This window comes from Melanerpes formicivorus, unplaced genomic scaffold, assembly GCF_026170545.1.
Source record: "Melanerpes formicivorus ecotype bairdi unplaced genomic scaffold, bMelFor1.0.p_v2 SCAF_15, whole genome shotgun sequence".
In the NCBI taxonomy this organism is placed as follows: domain Eukaryota; kingdom Metazoa; phylum Chordata; class Aves; order Piciformes; family Picidae; genus Melanerpes; species Melanerpes formicivorus.
In genome coordinates this window covers 12,374,656-12,396,322 of record NW_027142367.1, presented here as the reverse complement: position 1 = coordinate 12,396,322, position 21,667 = coordinate 12,374,656, and the positions used below count along the sequence as shown (strand labels likewise).

The 21,667-nt window shown below is 45.3% G+C and overlaps 2 protein-coding genes across 4 annotated transcripts in view; one reads left to right on the top strand and one right to left on the bottom strand.

The window, feature by feature from the left end:
• Positions 1-14,089, bottom strand: PRELID3A (PRELI domain containing 3A). Its single transcript, XM_068147639.1, has 6 exons — positions 13,956-14,089; positions 10,862-11,030; positions 9,276-9,365; positions 7,440-7,510; positions 7,246-7,348; positions 1-1,675 (listed from the first exon to the last, which is right to left on the bottom strand). Exons 1-6 carry the CDS (start codon positions 13,985-13,987, stop codon positions 1,562-1,564), a joined length of 579 nt encoding a protein of 192 aa, XP_068003740.1. The 5' UTR covers positions 13,988-14,089; the 3' UTR covers positions 1-1,561.
• Positions 14,090-14,958: 869 nt separating this feature from the next.
• AFG3L2 (AFG3 like matrix AAA peptidase subunit 2) overlaps positions 14,959-21,667 on the top strand; it is a 28,877-nt gene continuing 22,168 nt past the window's right edge. For 2 of the 3 annotated variants that reach the window (XM_068147635.1, XM_068147634.1), the window contains exons 1-2: positions 14,960-15,136; positions 21,118-21,217. In XM_068147635.1, the coding sequence (XP_068003736.1) occupies positions 15,014-15,136; positions 21,118-21,217 (223 nt within the window). In that variant the 5' untranslated portion in view covers positions 14,960-15,013. Of the gene's footprint in view, positions 15,137-21,117; positions 21,218-21,667 lie in introns of all 3 variants that reach the window. The other variant, XM_068147636.1, reaches the window with a different exon arrangement.

Below are 21,667 nucleotides of genomic sequence, written 5' to 3'. Positions count from 1 at the left end.
TAATAGCTACTTGTTTAATTGCTTTCAACTGTTATATATATAAATGAAGTTTATTTGTTAGGATCATGTAATTCAGTGAGACAACAGTTACATCCAAGTTACTGTTCACTTTCAGACTCACCAGAAGATGAATGCTGAAACCTCCCTTTAAGCTACAAACACCTTGAAATTACCAGACTAAAACATTTTACTCTTTTAGTCTTTAAGAAGTTACTCACATACCTTACCAGCTCCTGAAACATATGCTTGCCACTTGAACAAGTAAACATCCTTGCAACATTGATTTCACTTTGTGTGCACACCAAAACAATCAGTTAAAATGCCCTAACAGAGTGATAAGAAACATGAACTGCACCTGGACCAAATATGAAAGTTCTGTGACCATCAGACAAGGCCAGGCCTGTTACCAGTAGGTATTTATGCAGTTTATAGGAAGCAGTTTCTACAGTTACTGGAGCATTTCTCCAGATAATGAGAAGCATTTAAAATGATCCTAAAACCATTTTGTACCAATGTGGAAAAGTGTTGAAAAATTTTGGTTGCACTGGGAGTCAGTAGAAAGCACTCCAAAAGAAAGTCCTCTTGTTTTCCTTGTACTTGTTTTCTCCACGCAGGGCTCGAGGAGCGTGTGTTCACAAAGCCATTTGGATTTCCAACTTATTTCCCATTTCAGGTCTTCTGGTTATTGCATCAGACTCTCCCTCAGTTAAGACATGACATGAAGAGCCAGGACCAGTGGAACAGTACAGTCTTTTCGTTCAAGCAGCCCACGAGTACCCTTCTTGGAGAGAAATATTTTCCAGCACCTTCCAGGAACAACTACTCCTCTCCTCACAGGGAGGGGAGGAATTAGGGTGAATTAATAAATATGAAAATAAATTAAACCCTTCTCCCCAGCAAGAAAACTGTTTTAGGCTATTAACATCAATAGAAACTTTATCTTTGTTTGAATACAAACATCAAAAAGGTAAAAGCACCTGTGTGTCATGTCCAGGCAGCATGTGTGAACAACAGAAGTCAAGTCAGTACCTCAGAAGTTTTAGGGTTTTGGGATGATGCCCTCTGGATAGAGATCTAACTCTACAATATCATGTCCTGCCTCATGTAGTTCCCTTTAAATGGTCATAAGACACTATCAGATGGCAAACCAGACACAATTCAGGGCTCTAGCACCCATCAGCTCTTCACAGAACAAATGTTCACACAGCAAACCCTCAACACCACACATGCATTCAAGCCGGAGTACAAAAAGCTGAGATGGTGTAAATATAACATACTCTCTTTGCCAGGGAAGGCACATTTAGGCACTAGTAAATGTGCTAAATGTTTGTTTTCCAGTGTTAAAAATAGATGGTTTAAATGAAAAAGAGTATCTGCAGGAGGTCAAGTTAATCTTCAGAAGTCAACAGGAGCTGCTGTAGAGATGACAGATGAGGTTATTTTTCCACTGATCTGATAGTCTTATAAATATATAAAACCCACGCAGATCCACCTCGGGAGGGAGATCCACAAAGCAGTCTGCAGAATCAAACTCTGCTGTCAGTCACTGGAGTTTTTGGGGTTATTCTTCTGCTGATGCTGCTGCCATGCCTGGTTTCATGCCCTCACGTGTTGACTTCAGCTCCTCCAGTTCTGTGTTTAGTTTGCTGATCACCCACTCCAGGGCCTCCCGACCCTGCCAGGAAAATACTGCAGTTTAGGCTCAGGACAGACATGTCACCACCACCACCACTCACGCTTCTATAGTTTTTCCTCTGTCAGACATGAGACTTGGCTTAAAATCCATTTCATACCCTGTATAGATTGATACCAGATTTTACTGACAATTTCTTAGCATCTTCTCATGGAAGCTTCCCGGCACAGGCATTTGCTTATCCTGGAAGTATGAAGTAAATGCAATGTTGGTGTGAGCTCCCAGCAGTGAACCGAGGCAAAAAGCCTAACCTGAGCAGTGAAGCTCCCCCAAAGGGCTTTACTGTCTGCTGACCCCACCACCCAAAGAACAGCAGCACATTGATGGCAAATTCTAGATGTTGCTCTCAGACTCACGCACCAAGCTATAGAGGCAGGTTTTGAGAAGATCCAGGACAAGGAATGTGCTCTTTGAGGTAGCACCTAACTGAAGTGACATCGAGCAAGAGGTCAGAGATGGCCTTATGCTGAACCCTATATTCACAGACTCTATATAACAGACTGAGAGGCAATGATTGCAATTTTATATTCAAGGACAGTCTTTCTCTGCTCAGCTTTCATGGTGGGAGTGCCTCCACGCTAAGGACTGAGAGCCAATGCTTCAGTAAGAGCTGGGGAACCCAGAAAAATAAGCATGTCAAAATCTTCATACTTAAGAAGACCCTGCAGCAGCCTCACCCGATGGCCACAAGCTGAGTGCGCAGCCAGCTGCACCGTGAAGCCAAGAGCAGCACTTGAACTAAACAGGAGTGTGAGATTTTAGAGCTCCACAATCACAGAATGTCAGTTTTTGCCAAAACAAGCAGATGGGATGAGAGCAGGAAAACACCTTGCCTTTTGTCACTTCAAGAGAAGCCAAGAGACATTCACTTTAATTACCCTACTAAGAACTACAAACAGTGGAGAGCAGTAACTGGAGCCATATGCTCTGGCCAAGTTCAAAGGAGTTCTGGAGTTAGGTCTTGTTGGGCTCAATCTCTTTAAGTCTTCAGGAGAGTCAGTGTCAATGTTCCAGCCCTCTCCAGAGACTGAAGTAAAGTGGGGATCAGCCCCCCACACCCACACCGAGTTGCTCTGAACACTGATGTACTACTTTTATTGCATCCTTTATAGGTGATAAAGGGAACACAACTCTCTGAAAGCGTCCAGAACTCACTGTTGTCCTCTGTTAACCACGTGAATGAGAAACTGCATAAACAGCTTTGAAAACCTCAAAAAACTCTGAAAGATAGGTCAAAACAAACCCCACACATACTCTGAAGAACAGTTTTGGAGGCTAGAAACATGCCCCTGGAATACTACTTAAAGTCCAGGCTGCAAAATGAAACCTATTAAAAGAAATAAAGGTTTACTATGAACAAGAGCATTTTACTCAAGACCCTTGCAGAGTTCATTGAAGAGCTCAGTCTTTCTCTTCAGGATTTTTTACGTTGCAGGCACTCCCAGATTAGTGTTCCCCAATTACTCTGTCGGCAGGGGCAAGCAGTCCTTAACCTGAGATAAATCACCCACAACTAAGTATTCAGCTATTGGCCAGAACTCAGAAAAGACAATTCAGTCCTATCTAGAATTACCTCAAGAACTAGTATCCTGATGTTAACTTGGTTCAAAATATGTCTTTATAAAATAGATAATAAGAAAGCATTATTTAAATTGTCCAGTTTAGAATCATGGAATCACTTATGTTGGAAAATACCTTTCAGATCATCAACTCCAACCATTAACCCAGGTCACCATTAAGTGATGTTTCTCAGCACCACATCTACACAGCTTTTAAATCCCTGCAGGGATGGTGACTCCACCATTACCCTGGGCAGCCTGTTCCAGGGCTTGGCACTTTCACTGAAGAAATTTTTCCTGATGTCCAATCTAAACCACCTCTGGTGCAACTTGAGAAGAAACTGAAGCCCACCTCACTACAACCTCCTCTACACCCTGTGCAAGACCTGTGAACACCACCAAAGCGTGGATATAAGCACACAGGCAGGAGAAGGCTACCACACAGCAACAAGTTGTAACAAGCTGTGGAGTGCTCCACAAGGAAGAAAGCAGGAGGAGAGAAGGGGAATTAATCTTTCAGTATGCATGCATTTGGATACTTAAAAGTCTGGTTAGAATGTCCTCTCTTAGATGACACAGGCAGAGAACTGTTGCTGAGTAAGGCAGCAACGACTATGATGTTATCTTTGTCTAATCACACAAAGAATGCCTGTCAGAAAGTCATACATCTCAGATGGAGAAAATGCACAGTAGAAAAATACTGAGATTCTTTACAGGCCCTGACGGTGAAACAACCAGCTCCTAGTGGTTTGTTGACAATATAAAATAAAACAGAGAAAAATCCATGATGTTGAACTGGAGCACCAAGATGTTTCCTTCACCTTTTGAGACCACTGAGGTCTGCACATTTCCTCAGACCTGCATTTTCCAGCTAAGAAGCAAGGAAGACTTCAGGAATATTCTGCGTGGGAAATTAATCACAAATCTTACAAAGATGCAAAGCCTCCAAATACTATCAAACTACCCAGTTACCAAAACCAGTCTGACAGAGGATTATCTATAAAGTATCAAACTGTACAGTTTCTGTAGTAAGCCATTGAACAAGCACATTCATCAGGAAGCATGCAGATTATATTACTCTTTACTGCCTACGTTAGCAGTATGACGTGTCTGGCAGATCAAACGCTTGCTTATGAAGATCTGTTGGTGGAGCTTACATGACTGATAAATGAGCCTTTGTAGTGGATGTTTTCCACAGAGACAGCCATAAAAGCTTACTGGAATGAGAAGGTAAAAGCAAACACTCAAGGCATACACTGATCTCAAAGCAAGCAGTTTAAACCAGCTCCATCTTCCTGAGTGGAAGAAGCAGCACAATGGATTTGTTTTCATTTTAAGGAATCTTGTTAGCTGAAGCACAAGCCAATACAGGAATGACAGAGACAGGCTACAATTGGTGGAAAGAACAGTCTGCACAGAGGTATTATAGGGGAAAGTACACCCAGTTCTCCCAACCTCAAAGTCAGATTCTGTCACAGTCACATGGCTTAAGGGACACGTCACTATTCAAATGAATCTAATTACAAGACCAGTGAAAGACACCAACAATCTGGCATTTGGGCAGCTTCAAGCTCCATACAGATTTCCACAGAAGTTCACAGAAGGGCAACCATATTCCTCAGGGCTCCGAAAAGCAGATAAAATCTCACTATGCAAAAGATTACCCTTGTTAGGCAATCTATTTCAGGAAATCAACTTTATATCCTTAAAGTACAATTCTGCCTTATTTTTGTAATGCCAATTTCACTCACTAACCAATTTATTAATTTCTTCAGGTAGCAGTTATACAGAAATCACAGAGATGAGGCCCAGCCCAAACTCCAGGCAAAGGGACTCATTAGCTGCAGGCATCATTCCAATTGCAAATAAGCAGAACAGCAAGACGTGGCTGCAGCAAGTTGGTTGTCCAGTGGTACTGGCAAGGGTTAATTGCTCCAGTCTAGACCTGACTTGCTCTCACTCTACAACTGTAGCATAATGAACACGTTTGCCATTCCTGTATGCAACCTATGGAAAACATACATGCGGGTTAAGTAACGGAGTTCACATGACAAGGATCCATGCACAGACTGGCTAGAAAGCTGAAATGTTGTACCAAGCAGAAGAATGCTGGCATTACCACTAATTAGTACAAACTGGAGAGGTGGAGAGCCGCTAGCTTAGAGCGCTTTCAGAATTTTGGATTATCCACTCAATAGCGTCCCACCCCTGGAGTAACACAGAAAAGATTCACAACATATGGCAAAGGAATTTTTTCCACCCCATCATTGTTAAAATTAGTAACACATCAGCTGCTGCTTCTACCTCGGTGCAAAATCACAGAATCATAGAATTGTTTTGGCTGGAAAAGACCTCTAAGACTGAGTCCAACCATTGACCTAACAAAAAATCGCAGTCCTGACTTCCTCTTTCTTCAAAGCAACAAAACATTCTCCATCAGTGTAAGAAGGGGGCTGAAAGCACAGAGGCACAGCACAGCATGTGAGAAGAGTCAGTAATAGAAGAGTAAATAACTGGTAGCAAAGAGAGAGCTGGTAGCAGCGAGTGCAAATTCCTGCCCACTTCAACATCTCTAACAGAACTCCTCAGTGAAACGTACAGGACAGAGTTTTTCTTTTTTAACAAGCTTGTGCTCCTGGAAAACGGCAGAATGGAAGAGCACTCTGTAAAATAAATCAAGCTCTCCCACATGCAACATAAATATTTGAAAAATATTTGCACTTTTTGAGCTCAACAGACATGCAAATGTGACAGATGCCAGGAGAGGAATTCAGCCAGCACTTGTAAGCATGCCTGCTTGATCTGGCCATCCCAGCCAGCTTTGCTACCTCCAGTTCAGGCTGAAGTTTGGTTGTGAGACAAGGTTTGGACTTCTCGTTCGAGAATCTATGGCCCACGCAGACTTTTGAAATGGAAACTGGATCAGACTAGAATTGCAGTTTATCTGAAATACATTCCATTTATGACTTTTAAACAAACAGAAAGAGTATTTGGCTAGTTAAAGTTACTCCTGTGTCTAGAAGTTACACATCACTCCTTCCCCATCTTCTGATTTTAACCTGTTTTTCTCAGTTTCGGAGAAGCACACAGAAGGGTGGAGAAGGAGGTTCTCCCCGCTCTGGTCAATAACTCCTATCGAGCTGGCTTACACTGCCCTGGTCAAGCAGCTTCCTTCACAAGGACAGAAGGCTGGCCAAAGCACAGGCTCTCTGTAATAGCAGTTACCTGGGCCACATTCTCACTATGCTGAACCAGAAACCAGCACTGCAGCACTCTTGTTTCAGGTGCAATCACCCTGCTGTAACACAGCAATTGTCTCTGCCTCTCTAGCAGCCCCCTTTCTTCCCCACCTTCCCCAAGGAAGAATAGGACAAAGTGCACAGGAATAAGCACTCCTGTAGCTCTACCTGTGCTGAAATACAGCTCTGGGGCTGCAAGCCAAGTAGAAAAAGCAAGCACAAGACAGAGGAGTTGGTGTAGTGTTACGTACAAAAGCCAGCAGAGAACAGGCCTCTGCTCACACTACCTTGCTTTCATTCAAAGGCAAGGGCACAGCTCCATTATGGATAGGAACTGGAACAACTGACAAAGCAGCACAGAATATATATGCTAGTATTAACTGCTAAATACAGATTATAGAGGCTAAAAATCAAGTTGTATTTGCTACAAGCACTAACTCCTGGAAATAGGAGGCTGGTGTTTAAAAAGGTGCTTTGGAGCAAAACTCCAAAAACCCAACTAATAATGTGTGTGTTAGGTGTAACTGACAGAGAGGCCTGTTTGTTCTGATGTGCAATTCTAGTTGAAACACAAAAATCCAGTAGTGAAATCTTTTTACACTTTGGGAAATTGCATTCTAATTGCTGAGGTCCTGTAAAAAAACATCAGTGTAAAGAAATTAAATATTCAGCATGCATCACTGACAATTAGTATTGCAAGAGAAAGAAAGGTAGGAGTGAGGAGAGAGAGAGAGAAAACAGGACACAGATGTACCTTTCTGGCATTAGAAGATATTGTGTTTGCCATTAAGCTTTCCAGATAACTGCTCAAACTAATGCCCTTAACAGTAATAATTGCTTCTTGAGTGAGCACGGTTCTGTAAGAGAATAAAGAAAAGTTAATACCTAAACTGAAGGGACTAACAATGTCTCCTATACACAAAGCGGCAGACAAATATGCTTGCTTACTTTTCAGGGTTTTCAGGATGAGGTGTGTAAACCAGTCTCTCATCAACAGACACCAGGTTTGTGAGAGTAATCTTAAAAAGAAAAAAATAAAGAGCTGAAATCCTCACTGCACAGCTTTCATTTTTCTGTTACCAACAGAACTACTCAATGGTTGAGCACTTAGTTTAATGTCAGAGACAATGCAATGTACATAGACTATAAGACCCAGAACACAGTCAATAAAAAGAGCTCTAAAGGGTGATGCATCTTCTCCTATCCTAGGTCTAATTATGTTAATCTAAGTTGTCATCCACAGTGAAAAGCAAGAACAGCTTCCCATTTGTTTTCTCCAAATGCTGAGTCTTGTCTTATTTATGGCATGCAGTTCAGCAAGGCTCTTCAAGACCACCATAATACTGTGTCCAGTTCTGGGCCCCTCAGTTTAGGAAAGATGTTGACTTGCTGGAATGTGTCCAGGGAAGGGCAACAAAGTTGGTGAGGGGTTTGGAACACAAGCCCTATGAGGAGAGGCTGAGGGAGCTGGGGTTGCTTAGCCTGGAGAGGAGGAGACTCAGAGGTGACCTTATTGCTCTCTACAACTACCTGAAAGGAGGTTGTAGACAGGCGGAGGTTGGTCTCTTCTCCCAGGCAGCCAGTACCAGAACAAGAGGACACAGTCTCAGGCTGCGCCAGGGGAGGTTTAGGTTGGATGTTAGGAAGAAATTCTATACAGAGAGAGTGATTGCCCATTGGAATGGGCTGCCTGGGGAGGTGGTTGAGTCACCATCATTGGAGGTGTTCAGGAGGAGACTTGCTGGGGTGCTTGGTGCCATGGGTTAGCTGTTTGGGTGGGTTGGATTGGTTGATGGGTTGGACACGATGATCTTGAAGGTCTCTTCCGACCTGGTCTGGTCTATTCTATTCTATTTGGTGGGTACAGAAAATTAATACTCAGGAAAGACAATGCCTCTTGTACAGAAAGAAGGCTCGCCTACAGACAACTCCACTTAACTCTGGTAGTTACAAGTTCCCAGGATACCAAAATACAACAAAACACTTAATTTACATTTTGTGAAAACAGGCATTGCAAATTAAAACTGTTGCTGAAAATGGCAGTGTAATGGAGAAAAAATTATCTGTCTGAAAGTCAAACTCTTCTACATGCATTCTGAGAAAGAATCTTACATGATTCCCAAATCACTTAGAGCTCTCTATTTGTGGAAAGGAGGAAAGAAAAAGAGCCAACTAAGATGTGGAAACTGCTGTCTCCTGATAAAAGATGCCAAAGCAGTTCTATCTAAGTCACAGAATCACAGAATGATGGGGACTGGGAAGGACCTCTAGAGATCATCTAGTCCAACCCCCTGCTAAAGCAGGGTCGGCCAGAGCAGGCTGCCCAGGATCAAAGTGTCCAGGTGGGTTTGGAATCTCTCTGGGCAGCCTGTTCCAGGGCTCCAGCACACTCACAGCAAATAAGCTTTCCCACATGTTCAGATGGAACTTTGTGTTCTAGTTTGTGCCCATTGCCCCTTGTCCTGTCACTGGGCACCAGTGAAAAAAAGTCTGGCCCCATCCTCTTGACCCCCACCCTTTAGAGATTGATAGGTAAGATTGGTAAGATCCCCTCTCAGTCTGCTCTAGTCCAGGCCCCAGGTTTCTCAGCTTCTCCTCATCAGTCCCCTCAACATCTTCATAGCCTGCTGGACTCTCCAGTAGGTCCTTGTCTTTCTTGAACTGGGTAGCTCAGAACTGGATACAGTACTGCAGATGTGGCCTCACTAGAGCAGAGTAACCTGCTGTTAAGAGCAAAACATCTGATCTCCAGAATTAACAGGAACTTCTTAATCAGCCACTCACATTAGTTGAGCAAAGCTCCATCTTTTTTTCCACTGGATCTACCACAGAATGTTCTTCAATGTAAGTCAGAGTTCTACTGGTTCCTAAAATCTGACAGTGAAGAAACAAGAAAAAAAATTACAAGTTAAGCACCAAAATTAAAAAACAAGTAAACAACCCTGAAATGCATACATGTCAAGTCCTTAGTGACCCCAAATAAATAAGAGCCAATCCACAGATACCAAAACACTATGATCAGTAGCAAAACTACATCCTAGTAGGTTGTACCCATCATACAGCGTGATACAGACCAGCCAGGAAAGCCCCTATAGACACACACATACTCTAGGAATATTAAAGCCCACAGTATATTCTTGCTAAGTATCATAGAATGATAGGGTTGCTTTGGGTTGGAAGGGACCTTTAAAGGTCATCTAGTCCAATTTCCCTGCAGTGAGCAGAAACGTCTTCAATTAGATCAGGTTGCTCAGATGTGGCAATGCCAGCGATGAGCAGTGTGAGCTCTAGGCCTGCACTGCCAGATTGCTCACACTGCTCGTCGCTGGCATTGCCACAGCTCAGACCCTCTGTTCAACCTGACCTGGAATGGTTCTAGGGATGAGGCATCTGCCACCTCTCTGAGCAACCTGGGCCAGTGTTTCACCACCCTCAGTGTAACAAAATACTTCCTTCTATCTAGTCTGAATCTCCCATCTTTTATTTTAAAACCATCACCCCTTGCTGTCTGTCACAACAGGCCATCTTTTCTATAGGCTCTCTTTAAGTACTGAAGGCCACAAAAAGGTCTCCCCAGAGTCTTCTCCAGACTGAACAACCCCAAGTCTCTCAGCCTGTCCCCACAGCAGAGAGGTCCCAGCCCTCACATCATTTCTGTGGCCTCCTCTGGACTCACTCCAACAGATCCATGTCTCTCCAGTGCTGAGGACTCCAGAGCAGGACCTAGAACTGCAGGTGGGGCCTCAGCAGAGCAGAAGGGCAGAATCCCTTTCCCCCTCCCATGCTGCTTTGGATGCAGCACAGGATATGGTTGCCTTCTGGGCTGCAAACACGTATTTTTGGTTCACATCCAGCTTTTCATCCACCAGCATCCCCAAGTCTTTATCCATGGGGCTGCTCTCAGTCCCTCCTTCTCCAAGCCTGTACTGATACCAGGGATTGCCCTGACCAAGGTGCAGGACCTTGCATTGTCCTTGTTGAACCTCAGGAGGTTCATACAGGCCCAATTCTTGATCTTGTTGAGCTCCCTCTGGACGACATCCTGTCCCTCTGGCATGGCAACTGCACCACTTAATAACTGCCAGTAACAACTACAGATTGAAAATGTACACATGGCAGACTCCCAATGCAATGGCTCAGCAAAAGACTGGTTAGGAACATCACTATAGCAAAAACATGACAAACGGGAGCTTGCCACCAGATATAGTAGAGGCAGAGTAGAGGCATGTAGAGGCACAGTAGAGGCATGCTCATTAGTGCAGAGCATCTTCTTATAAACTAAAGTCTTACTTTGAGCTCAGCATCAGTTCAGATGATGACATAGAGACACACCACACCCTTCATAAACCATTAGGACTGTAAAAATGTACCGCTTTCACAATACTGGGCAACCCCCACTCTGTGCTGAGAAGGCGGTGACTGTGCAACCTCCCCTGGTTATCCAGGCTTCTGTCGAGGACATCTACTCCTACCACACACGGATTCATTGGGTTAGGGTATTTCCTCATAGCAGCCTTGATCACTGTATCCCATGGGTGTCTGCAACAAGAAAAGGAGACAATGTTTGTAACTATTTTGTATTTAACTCCAAGTATTCAGACACTAAATCTGGGATTTCACTTGCGTAATGGCATCTGCTGTACAGCTCCACAGGCCCCAAAAGTCCTGTCAGAATTTAATGACACTTGCAAAGGCAAGAAGTCTTGATACACAAAGAAAATACTCCTTTCTCCAAAGTGAAAAAGAGGACTGTTAACCCAAGACTAGCAGAAACAAGAGCAAGGAGCAGCAGCCACAAATGTCACTGTAGTTGGCTGTGCAGAAACCCCCACAACGTCAGCTGTCCACAGTGATTGCTGAATCTTAATCCATTTCAGAACTCAACTGGAAAAGCAACCTGCCCTAACATTTAAGTTACCCCTGCTTTGAGAAGGGAGTTGGATTAGATGACCTCAGACTCCTGGGATTGGAGCAGCCCTGCTGTTGGAGGACAGGCTGTCCACAGGACTCTTGTTAGATTTCATGTACCTTCCTCTGAAACACAGAAGGCTAAAGAAATCATGGCCTTGATCCAACACAGAAATTCAATCCTTAAGCAAAGATTTCTCTACTCAGAAGAACTGGTGGATCTGGAATTAAAGGTCTGTAACCTTTAAAATTACCTTTAAAAATTCAGCTCTTGATACCTAACTTAAGAAGGCTTAGGGGGGACAACTTCTAGATAAGTGTGGATTTGACTTTTAAGATCATGGCTTTTAGTCTTAAAATGGATCAGCAGAGAAGGGCACCAATGGTAGACCCCTGCCAGAACAAACAGAAGCTTGGAAAAGTAAGTTCTTTGTCCAACAATATGAGTAAGAAAAGGTGTTTCAGCTTTATTGGTTCAAGCAAGAAAAGCAGAGCCCTCAACTCCTACATTAGAAAAACTTCTTCGTTATCTTCAGTGGCTATACATCATAACCAACACAAGCCACACAAACTGAAAAGCCACATTTCTGTTAAGTGTCCTTGAGAGATCTCACATCAGAAATCTAATAAGGCACAACAATATTTTGTTAACTCCAGAACTGAACTATCTACATCTGCACATTACACCAGAAGATGGAGGTGTTGCAATGGAGATCTCAGCGGGAGAATGCCACATAAAAATCGATTTTGTGTTTCCCAGGTGACAGCTATTCACCTCAACTCAGAAGTTATGCCAGCCTGTATTAGCCTCCAGCTGTCACTTCATATTAGAAGCTACAGTTCACTTATGCCAGGCTAACTTTAAACACCTAACACCTATGCCAGCATGAGAAATTCAGTTGCGCTAATGTAATTAAAGACATTTTGAACTGTTCATCTGGGATATGAGGCTCTAGCTGTGCTGGAGTGCCTGCTGTGGCCTCTCTCTGTCTCACCTGGAGGAGTCATCTTCATCAGTGGCCCCAGATTTCTTCAGAACACAACTTCAGTGAGGATGGCTGAGGAGGCTTTGGGCCAGGGAGGAGCTCAAGAGGGTTTTGGCCAAGGAGGAGATGAGAGGAGGGTTTGGGTCAAGCTGAAGCTCAGGACAGTTGTGGCTTCATTTTGGGCTGCTCCCTCCAAAGCTGCTGCCTGGGGTGTGCAGGGCAGGTGACTTTCTGCACCTTGCCTCTGCTGCCAGTTGGCAGGTGACTCCTCTTTGGTCTTCCAAGTGTTCAGAAAAGGCTTGGATGTGGGCCTTGGAGCCATGGTTTAGTTGTCAGGAGGTGTTGGGTGACAGGTTGGACTTGATGATCTCTGAGGTCTTTTCTAACCTTACTGAGTCTATGATTCTATTTTGTAAATATTTTAAGAACTATCACCCCTGCTGCTCTTCAGGCAGCGAGATTTTTAAGAGACTTGTAGCAGGTGAGTTATTGGTGGCACTTTAAGAGCTGCACTGCAGCTGCTGTGCTCTCCACATCACCTCCCTAGTACAGCTTGTATGTTAACCTGTTGCAATCACAGATCATCGAGTTTAACCATTGACCTACACTGTCACCACCAAACCACGTCACGATGTGCCACATCTACACGCCGTTCCAACACCCTCTGACTCAACCACTTCCCTGGGCAGCCAGCTCCAGAATTTGACAACACTTGGTGAAGACATTTTTCCTTAATGTCCAACCTAAACTTCTCCCGGTGCAACGGGAGGCTGTTTCCTACCGTCCTGTCACTTGTTACTTGGGAGAACAGACACACAGAGAGCACTCAGATACCCACCTCGCTACAACTTGCTTGCTGTTGTTCCCTCACTACATAAATGTGGAACTCGTTGATCAGAACCGAGGTCAAAATGTTTAGCGCAGAGAGGGAGTGACAACATAAAACTTACTCAGCTGTCACTTAAGAGCTGTCTGCTGGGCACCTCTGTGAGCATTTGACAGCTAAGGTAAGAAACACATTCACTGCATCCACACCTTTTAGAATATGTCATCACTTATATCAGTAGTTTGAGCTTTATTTATTTCCTTACAGTGCGAACGCTACTATTCCTAAAATGCTCCCATCTTTACCGAGCAGCCACGCTGCGCGCCCAGCTTCCCCGCGGGCCCAGCGTCCCCGCGGCCCCGTTGAGGCGGCATTTCCCGCCGCAAGCAGCAGGAGGTGGGAGAGAGCCTCCCGTGCGGCCCGACCACGCAGGGAAAACGTGAGGCGAGGAGGGACCGGCAGCGTGGGAGCGCTGATGCACCGCCGGGACCGTCCCCAACCCTCCCCTCCCGCCTCACCGGAGGGATTTACAGTTGTCAGAAGCCGGTGCTCCCACCCCACCGGCGAGCCTTCGTGCTGGCACAGCCGGCCATGAGCCACGGCCGCTCCCACTGCCTCCTTCCTCCAGTCAAGCCCGCGGCATTTCCTCCTTCCGCCCTCACCCCGGCTCGGCAAAGAGCCGGTGGAAGGAGAGGCGCCGCCGTCCAGCGGCAGCCCCTTAGCCCTCCCTGCCCGGCTTCTCACCCGAAGACGTGCTCCGAGCTCCAGATCTTCATGGCCGCACTCGGTCTTCCCTCAGGGCTGGTGGCGGGAACGCGGCAGCAGCGCGAGCGCGCTGATACCTGACAGCCACGAGCCGGCCGGCGAAAGCGAGGAGCCGCGAGGGGGCGGAGACTTGCGTGACGGCACTCGGCGTTACGTTATAGTTCGTCATGCCCACAGTCCCCTTTCTCGTCTGCGGAGGCTCGGTACTGCGCATGCGCGAAGCACACACCTGCAGCTGGGCCGGCTCTGTAGGGCTGTGGCTCATAGCCGATGCATGTTGGGCTCGGCGCCGCTCAGCTCCGCCTCTGCTTTCTGGGGGCCGCCTTTACACCAAGCACCCGAAGTTTCGGAGATTAAAATGAGGCTTTGGGGACTAAATAGTTTCGAAAGGAAAACTGAGGCTTTAGTCCCTTAAAAAAAGGCGTCGAGTTTTGAAAACGAGGCTTTCTAAACGAAAAATAGGGTTTGATCCCAAACCCAGAAGGTTTGTGCCCTAAAAACGTGGCTTCGAGCTCTGGGTCTTTGGAAGTTGAGGCTTGGTCCTAAGTCACCAAAAGGCCTTTCATCAAAATTATTTGGGTTGGAAAAGACTTTTAAAGGTAACCACTCCAATCACCCCGCGATGAACAGGGACATCCTCAACGAGATCAGGGATTGTCCCGACCTAAGTGCAGGACCTCGCACTTGGCCTTACTGACACAAAGTAGCGTCCTAGCGAACACTTCGATCTATACTGCATTATATGGGGAAAAAAACAAGAAGGAGACGTTTTTCCTTATTTATCACTGGGCTTTACTGAAGGCTACCGCAAGACAAAACGACACTACTCCCGCTATCCAACAAAGCCGCCGTGACCCTCAGAGCGGGGAGGAGCAGAGGGCGGGTGTCCACAATGGGGCGTGGTTCACAGGGGTCCTCCGGACGTAGGGCAAATGGCAGCGGTAGCGTCATGACGTCGGTCGTCGCAGGCAGGGGTGGAGCGACGGCAGCGCGGGGCGGCCGACGCGGTGGGCCGGCGGAGGCGGTGGGCCTGGGCCATGGCGCACCGCTACCTGCTGCTGGCTCGGGGGAGCTGCAGGCGCCGGGGGCTCCCTGGGGTCCTACTGCAACAGCTGTTCTGCGGGAGGGGCCTGCTAGGGGCAAGGCCTTGTCTGACACAGGTGAGGGATAGGGCGCGGGCCCAGACAGCCGCTCCGCTACCCGAGGGCCGTAAGCACAGTGAGGTGGGAGGGAGAGGGTCTCGGTTGTCGTGTTGATCTGTAAAACCGTCCCGTTGCTGTCCGAGATACGCTCTCCGGCACAGAGGGCTCTTCCGCGCTCCCTGCGGCCTTCCCTGCTTCGTCTTCGTCCCCTTCGGCGGAGGTGAAGGTGCCTGCTCGGCTGCTGCCCTTCCGGGCGGCGGGGAGCGAGGGTCAGTGGCTGGGCGTGAGTGCGGCGTCTCTAGGCCCGAGCAGTGGCAGCCAGGCTGTGTGCGGGCACACTCCCGGCTTCTTCGCCTGCAGGAGTGGCCCAGGGAGATCTGTTCTGGGAGAAGGAAAATGAGGCGGCACCTGAGAGCTGCCGCCGCCGCACCCGCCGGTATTGCCCGGTTCCCAGCGGGCATTACAGCGATGTGTTCCACCTAACTCAAAAGTATCTCTGTTGCCTTTTCTGGGTAGTGGTGATTCGCAGTAAGTGGGTTTGTGGGCTGAGCGATTTGTTGAGGCGTTTGAAGAGTTAGTGACTGACAGAAACGTGCTGAAAAAGAGAAGGCAAATGGTGGGTCCTCTGCGTTCTGGGATGGCATGTTGTGAGAATGGTATGGATTGCAACCTGCTGTTCGAGTATTCACTTGTAAATCGTGATGGCTGGGTGTTCATTCTTGTTCATTCTGTCAACTATTATAAGATCTGTTTTACTGTTACCTTGTGAGCTCAGGCATGACAGGCAGAAAGGGAGATGGCATTACAGACTGGTTTGGGTTGGAAGAGACCTTAAAGATCATGTAGTCCAACATCCCTGCTATGGACAGAAACACCTTCTACTAGACCAGGCTGATCAAGGCCCCATCCAACTTGGCTTTGAGTACATACAGGACTGGAGCCTTCACAACTTCACTGTGCAACCTGGTCCAGTTCTTCATGCTCATGGTGAAGAACTTTTTCCTAATATTTAACCCAAATCCTCCCTTGTCTTATTAGAATTCATTATATAGTCCCTCCTCATGTTTCCAGTAAGGTCTTCTAGGGTAAGCAATCTCAGCTCTCTCAGGTTTTCCTCATAGCAGAGGTGTTCCAGCTCCCCAGTCATCTTCATGGCTCTCCTCTCAACCTGTTTGAGCAAGTCCATGTCTTTCTTATGCTTGGAGCCCCAGAGCTGGATACAGTATTCCAAGTGAAGTCTCACAAGACGCTTTATTCCTGCATCCTATGCAGGATGGTTGATCTTCCTGTAGCACACAGTGGAGCACAGCTGCACCTTTACAATTAAGAGAATTACTGCTTGGATAATGAGAATTGAGATGAGTGTACAGAAGGATGTTGATAAGTTAGTCCTAAGTATAGATATCTGTTTGTTTTTAATAACGAGTTTGTGGATGTGTTTGGTCAGAGATGAACATGATTGCAACAATAAATCAAACATCGCTACTTCTTATCTGTCAAAAAGCCAATTCTTGTTTCTGTCAATACAAATGGAATGAACTTTTATTTCAAAAGGATTGTAGGTTCCTTCTTTATTATTTTTCATTTTTTAAAAGTGACATTTAAATTAGATTTCTTTACTGCTTTCTGTGCAATGCCCACAAAAATGCTCTTGGGGTGGTGTTCTGGTGACTGTTAGATAATTAAGACTTTTGCCATCAGTTATTTTGATTTGGAACTTGACCAGGGGTAAAGCTGTAAACTTACTCAGAGAGACTGTGAATGTTGCATTCCTGGAAGTATCACAGTATAATTTAGGTTGGAAAGGACCTCGAGGATCATCAAGTCCAACCTATCAACACAGACCCCATGACTAGACCATGGCACCAAGTGCCACGTCCAATCTCCTCTTGAACGCCTCCAGGGACAGTGACTCCACCACCTCCCTGGGCAGCACATTCCGATGACGAACGAGTCGCTCGGTGAAGAACTTCCTCCTCATCTCGAGTCTAAACCTCCCCTGGCACAGCTTGAGACTGTGTCCCCTTGTTCTGGTGCTGGTTGCCTGGGAGAAGAGACCAACCCCTTCCTGGCTACAACCACCTTTCAGGTAGTTGTAGAGGGCAATGAGGTCACCCCTGAGCCTCCTCTTCTTCAGGCTAAGTGTTCAAGGCTGGGTTGAATGGGGCTTTGAGCAACCTGGTCCTAGTGGAAGGTGTCCCTACCCATGGCACAGGGGTTGGCACTAGATGATCTTTAAGGTCCCTTCCAACCCAAACCATTCCGTGATTCTATGAATTCATGGATTCTAAGTCTTTTGCTTTCATAGCTTAGAATTTTCTATTCTTGCTTTTTGTAGCCTCAGTTTAAAAAAACCCAAACCAACCAAAACAAACCACAGTTACAAAGTTTTTTGTCAAGTCAGTAGTTCCTGAGTTTTATTTACTGTAAAACTTGGTGTATTTTGCTTATCTTGAGCCTCTATTTTTAAAACAGTCCTCTTTTTTTTAGTGCCTAAAAAAAAATGGGGGGGAAAGGTGTGGGGGGGGGGGGAGATATTTCTTTATCTGCTATGACAGTTCTTTCATCATTGAGAGAAGCTGGGCAGAGTTTCCTGACACACAGCCCAAACTAGCATCCAGTCACAATGTACTTTGTTTGCTTTCCCCTATTCAGGCTATGAGTGTGCTTGTTTCAGCTAACCTTGTTCTGGCATTCCTCTTGCCAGCCAGCCCAGACAGGGCCAGGTCCTGTATCAAGCTCAATGTGATCAGTTTTCCTGCTGATGATTTACAGATGGAAGAAAGAAAAGGGAAAAAAAACCAACACCAAATCTAAGCAGTTGAAAGAAGTGTAGTGAGGTTCTGCTTTTGCATTTGGGAATGCTGTGGTGAAAGGAAGCTGCATGTTGCAGTAGATTGACTCACATGGACCTTTTGGTAGCATCAAAGCAGACTCAGTCGGCGGATGTACTGAGTGTTTCATGAAATCAATTGTTCCCTTGTCTCACATCAACTTTAAACTACTCAGCTCTCTGCATATTCACTTGACAGATAACTGTGCATTTGTTCATGGACTTTGGGTCTATAGAAAAATCCATCAACAAACCAGTTCCATTATTCTGGTCTGCCCCAAAGCTCTGTCTTTGTTCTCTTCTTTGCTCCCTCCTTCTCTTCCTCTTCCAACCCATTTAAACTATATCTTAATTCTTTACTAAGCCCAGTGCGGGTCTAGCTGAGCCAGGCAGTTGGGTCTGCCTTCCTTAAAATTTTCTTTTCAACTTGAGCAGTTGCTTTATTTTAGCTGGAATAAAGGTTTCTGAATGTTCCAGTCTCTTTACACATAGAAATTAGTCTGAGCTTGTGGAATAAGTAACTCTCACATTTTTTGGTGTTGGAAGAGACCAGTGGCATAGAGGAGAAGCTAGTATTGCTGGATATAGCTTTGAGTTTCATCTGCTCCTGCAACATTCACTGCATGTTTGCATTTGAACTACAGATAGGTTGTTCTGTGGGAAGTTCTTTTTATGTCGTTCCCCACACAGATGCATCACACTTGTCCTAAGCTGCTTCCAGGAGCATAGATGCAATTGCTCGTGTTAGAGCTCAAACTGTATTGAACTGGAAGCTCTTCTCTGGATTCCAGGCTATCTGCACTGCATGTGCTTTTCATGCTTAATAAAACATCATCTTGGATTTTCAGTTTCAGATTTTATTCAAAGACAGACAGTGGCACTTAATAATGATTAGTTTGAGCAGCCTCAGAGTTTTTAGCTCAGTCTGTCACAAAGGCAACGATGTTCTGGTGTTCCTCTTAGTTCCAGCAGGTGGAACTAGGTGGATGCTCAAAATAAGTCTTAAGGTATTTCATCATTTAACAAGGGATAGAAGGCAAAGCTCCCAGACAGAAGAGACTCTTTGGGCGAGTCAGAATTCAGTTAATGCTATGTCAGCATTCCTAGGGTAGTCTTTGCATGTAATTAGTATCCTGCATGTCTGTTCAATATGCAAAAACTGGTTTTTGTTTACAGCTGCTGTAACATGACTATAACAAAATTGCTGTGGAGGTGCTACCATTGAACTTCCTTCACAAATGTAGGTCTAGAGGTGGATGTTTGCTTTCATGCATGGATAACCTGAGTCATGTTTCTAGGACCTGTTGTTTTCTGGGGTTTGGGTTGTTGGTTTATTTTACTGTTTCTGTGGCTCTTGAGTTAAATCACAGAATCAATAGAATGGGTTGGGTTGGAAGGGACCTTTAAAAGTCATCTAGTCAACTCCCTTGCACTGAACAGCGACATCTTCAACTAGATCAGGTTGCTCAGAGCCCTGTTCAACCTGACCTTGAACATTTCCCAGAATGGGGCTTCTACCACCTCTCTGGGCATTCTGGGCCAGGGTTTCACCATCCTTGGCATGGAAAAACGTCTTTTTTCCTCTCTAATCTCAACCTCCCCTCTTTTAGTGTAAAATCATCACCCCTTCTCCTCTCACAACAAGCCCTGCTAAAAAATCCATCCCCATCTTTCTTATAGGCCCCCCTAAAATAGTGATAGGCCGCAATAAGGTCTCCCTGGAGCCTTCTCTAGGCTGAACAACCCCAATTCTCTCAGCCTGTCCCTGTAGTAGAGCTGCTCAGTGCTCTGATAATTTTGTGGCCTCCTCTGAACCCACTCCCAACAGTCCATATTCTTCTTTTGCTGAGGGTTCCAACTGGACATAGCTCTGCATGTGAGGTCTCAGCAGAGCCCTGCCTACACTTATTTTGATGCATCACAGGATGCAATAGCTTCTAATCCAAAGGAACAGGATACTGAGCACATCTATGGGGCAGAAGAGAATGGAGGCAGAAATACAGTCAGCCTGTGGGGGAATATTGATATGAATAACTGATTTATTTTTTCCCCCTCTTGGAAGTGCTATGAAAGCTGTGAGAAGGGATAAATTGGGATTTTTGTCTAAAGTATGTCCTTCTTGGAAAAAAAGTGGTTTGATTTCTCTGTAATAAAATTATAGTTCAGTCTGGTTTTAATTATTCAGTTATGATACCAAACGTTTTCTTAAAGTTTTATATGTCCTTCATTGCACTTAAATGGTGAATAACAGTAAACTGTTATTCTTACAGCTTTAGAATAATTTTGGTTAAAAAAGGCCTTTAAGATCATCAGCTCCAGCTACTCTCTAACTCTACCAAGCCTGGTGCTAAACCAAGTCCCTCAGCACCACATCTCTGCATCTTTTGAACACCCCTAGGGATGGGGATTCAACCACTGCCCTGGGAGCTTTTTCCAGTGTTTGAGAACCCTTTCAGTGAAGGTATTTCTTCTAATATCCAACCTAAACCTTCTCTGATGGGTGTCTAAAGAAGGGTGGTGGAGCTGGTGAAAGGTCTAGAGAACAGGTCTTCTGAGGAGCAAACTGAGGGAAATAGGTTGTTTTCGTCTGGAGGAGACTAAGGCAAGGCCTTTTCGCTCTCTACAACGCCTGAGAAGAGGCTCTAGCAAGGAGGGAGTTGGTCCATTCTCCCAAGTGGGAATTGATAGGATGAGGGTAAATAGCCTCAAATTGTGCCATGGAGGTTTAGGTTGGACATCAGGATTTTTTTTTTCCCCTGAGACAGTTGTCAAGCTGCCTAGGGAAGTGGTGGAGTCCCCGTCCCTGGAAGGTGTAATGGTGAGGGACATGGTTTAGCAGCAGGCTTGGCAGTGTTTGGTTAATGGTTGGACTCGATCTTAAAGGTCTCTTCCAGCTTAAACTATTCTACAGTTCTGTGTTCATAGCTTGCAGTGTTTCCTGCTTGATTTTTCTCTTTTAATAATAAATGTTTTCTTTGTATGATGAGGCTCTGATTTTAATAATAGAATTTACCTTGATGTTCGGTAGACTTTCCCATTGCTGTTTTACACTCTGGGCCACAGCAGTTACTGTGAAGTCTGTTGTAAAATAACATCTGACTCATTGCAGTTCAGGACAACCAGAGAGCACCTTCTCATTGTTTTATGTTTATTTTTTCTCTTTCAGCTCCGTGAAGAAGTTAGCACTGGAGTTACTACTGACAGAAGTACTGTCCTGGCGAGTGTAATTGCGGCTTGTAGAAGGCTTTTCTCTCAGCCTCCCAAAGGTGATTCTAACTTTGATCAGTGACGTGAGGCAGGCTGCTTTCCTTGCTGAGGACTGCACTTGTGTGCCATTTAGGTTTGTTGTCTGTGGGGAAGCTCAGTTCTTCTAGTAACCAGCCATTAATCTTGAGATGGAAGATTGATTCATGGGGTTTCCAGGAGCTGTGAAAGAATGATGGTGGTTTGCTCAACTTCACGATAGGCCATGCAGTTTTCTGTTGAACTAAGCTTGTCTGACCCTGGTTTAAAGGAGAGCTTTGCTTTAGATTATTAAATGCATTTGATATTTTCTTGTCAACAGCAGTAGATTTATTTATTGGAACCTGGCAGAGCTCTTGAACAAAAAGAGAAGAGCAAAACCATTTTTGCAGTCTCTTGCCAGCTTCTGTGCTGTTGTATAGACTGAGCTTGAGACAACTGAAGTGTAATGGCAGCATTGTAAACTAAAGGAC

What these genes read in the sequence shown, in the direction of transcription:
- PRELID3A (XM_068147639.1), bottom strand. Translation starts at nt 13,987, where the DNA reads ATGAAGATCTGGAGCTCGGAGCACGTCTTCGG. An exon ending in TGCCCAGTATTGTGAAAGCG is followed by an intron (nt 9,366 to 10,861) that starts GTACATTTTTAC and finishes CTTCACTGTCAG; the next exon opens with ATTTTAGGAACCAGTAGAAC. An exon ending in TGGAGCTTTGCTCAACTAAT is followed by an intron (nt 7,511 to 9,275) that starts GTGAGTGGCTGA and finishes TTTCTTTTTAAG; the next exon opens with ATTACTCTCACAAACCTGGT.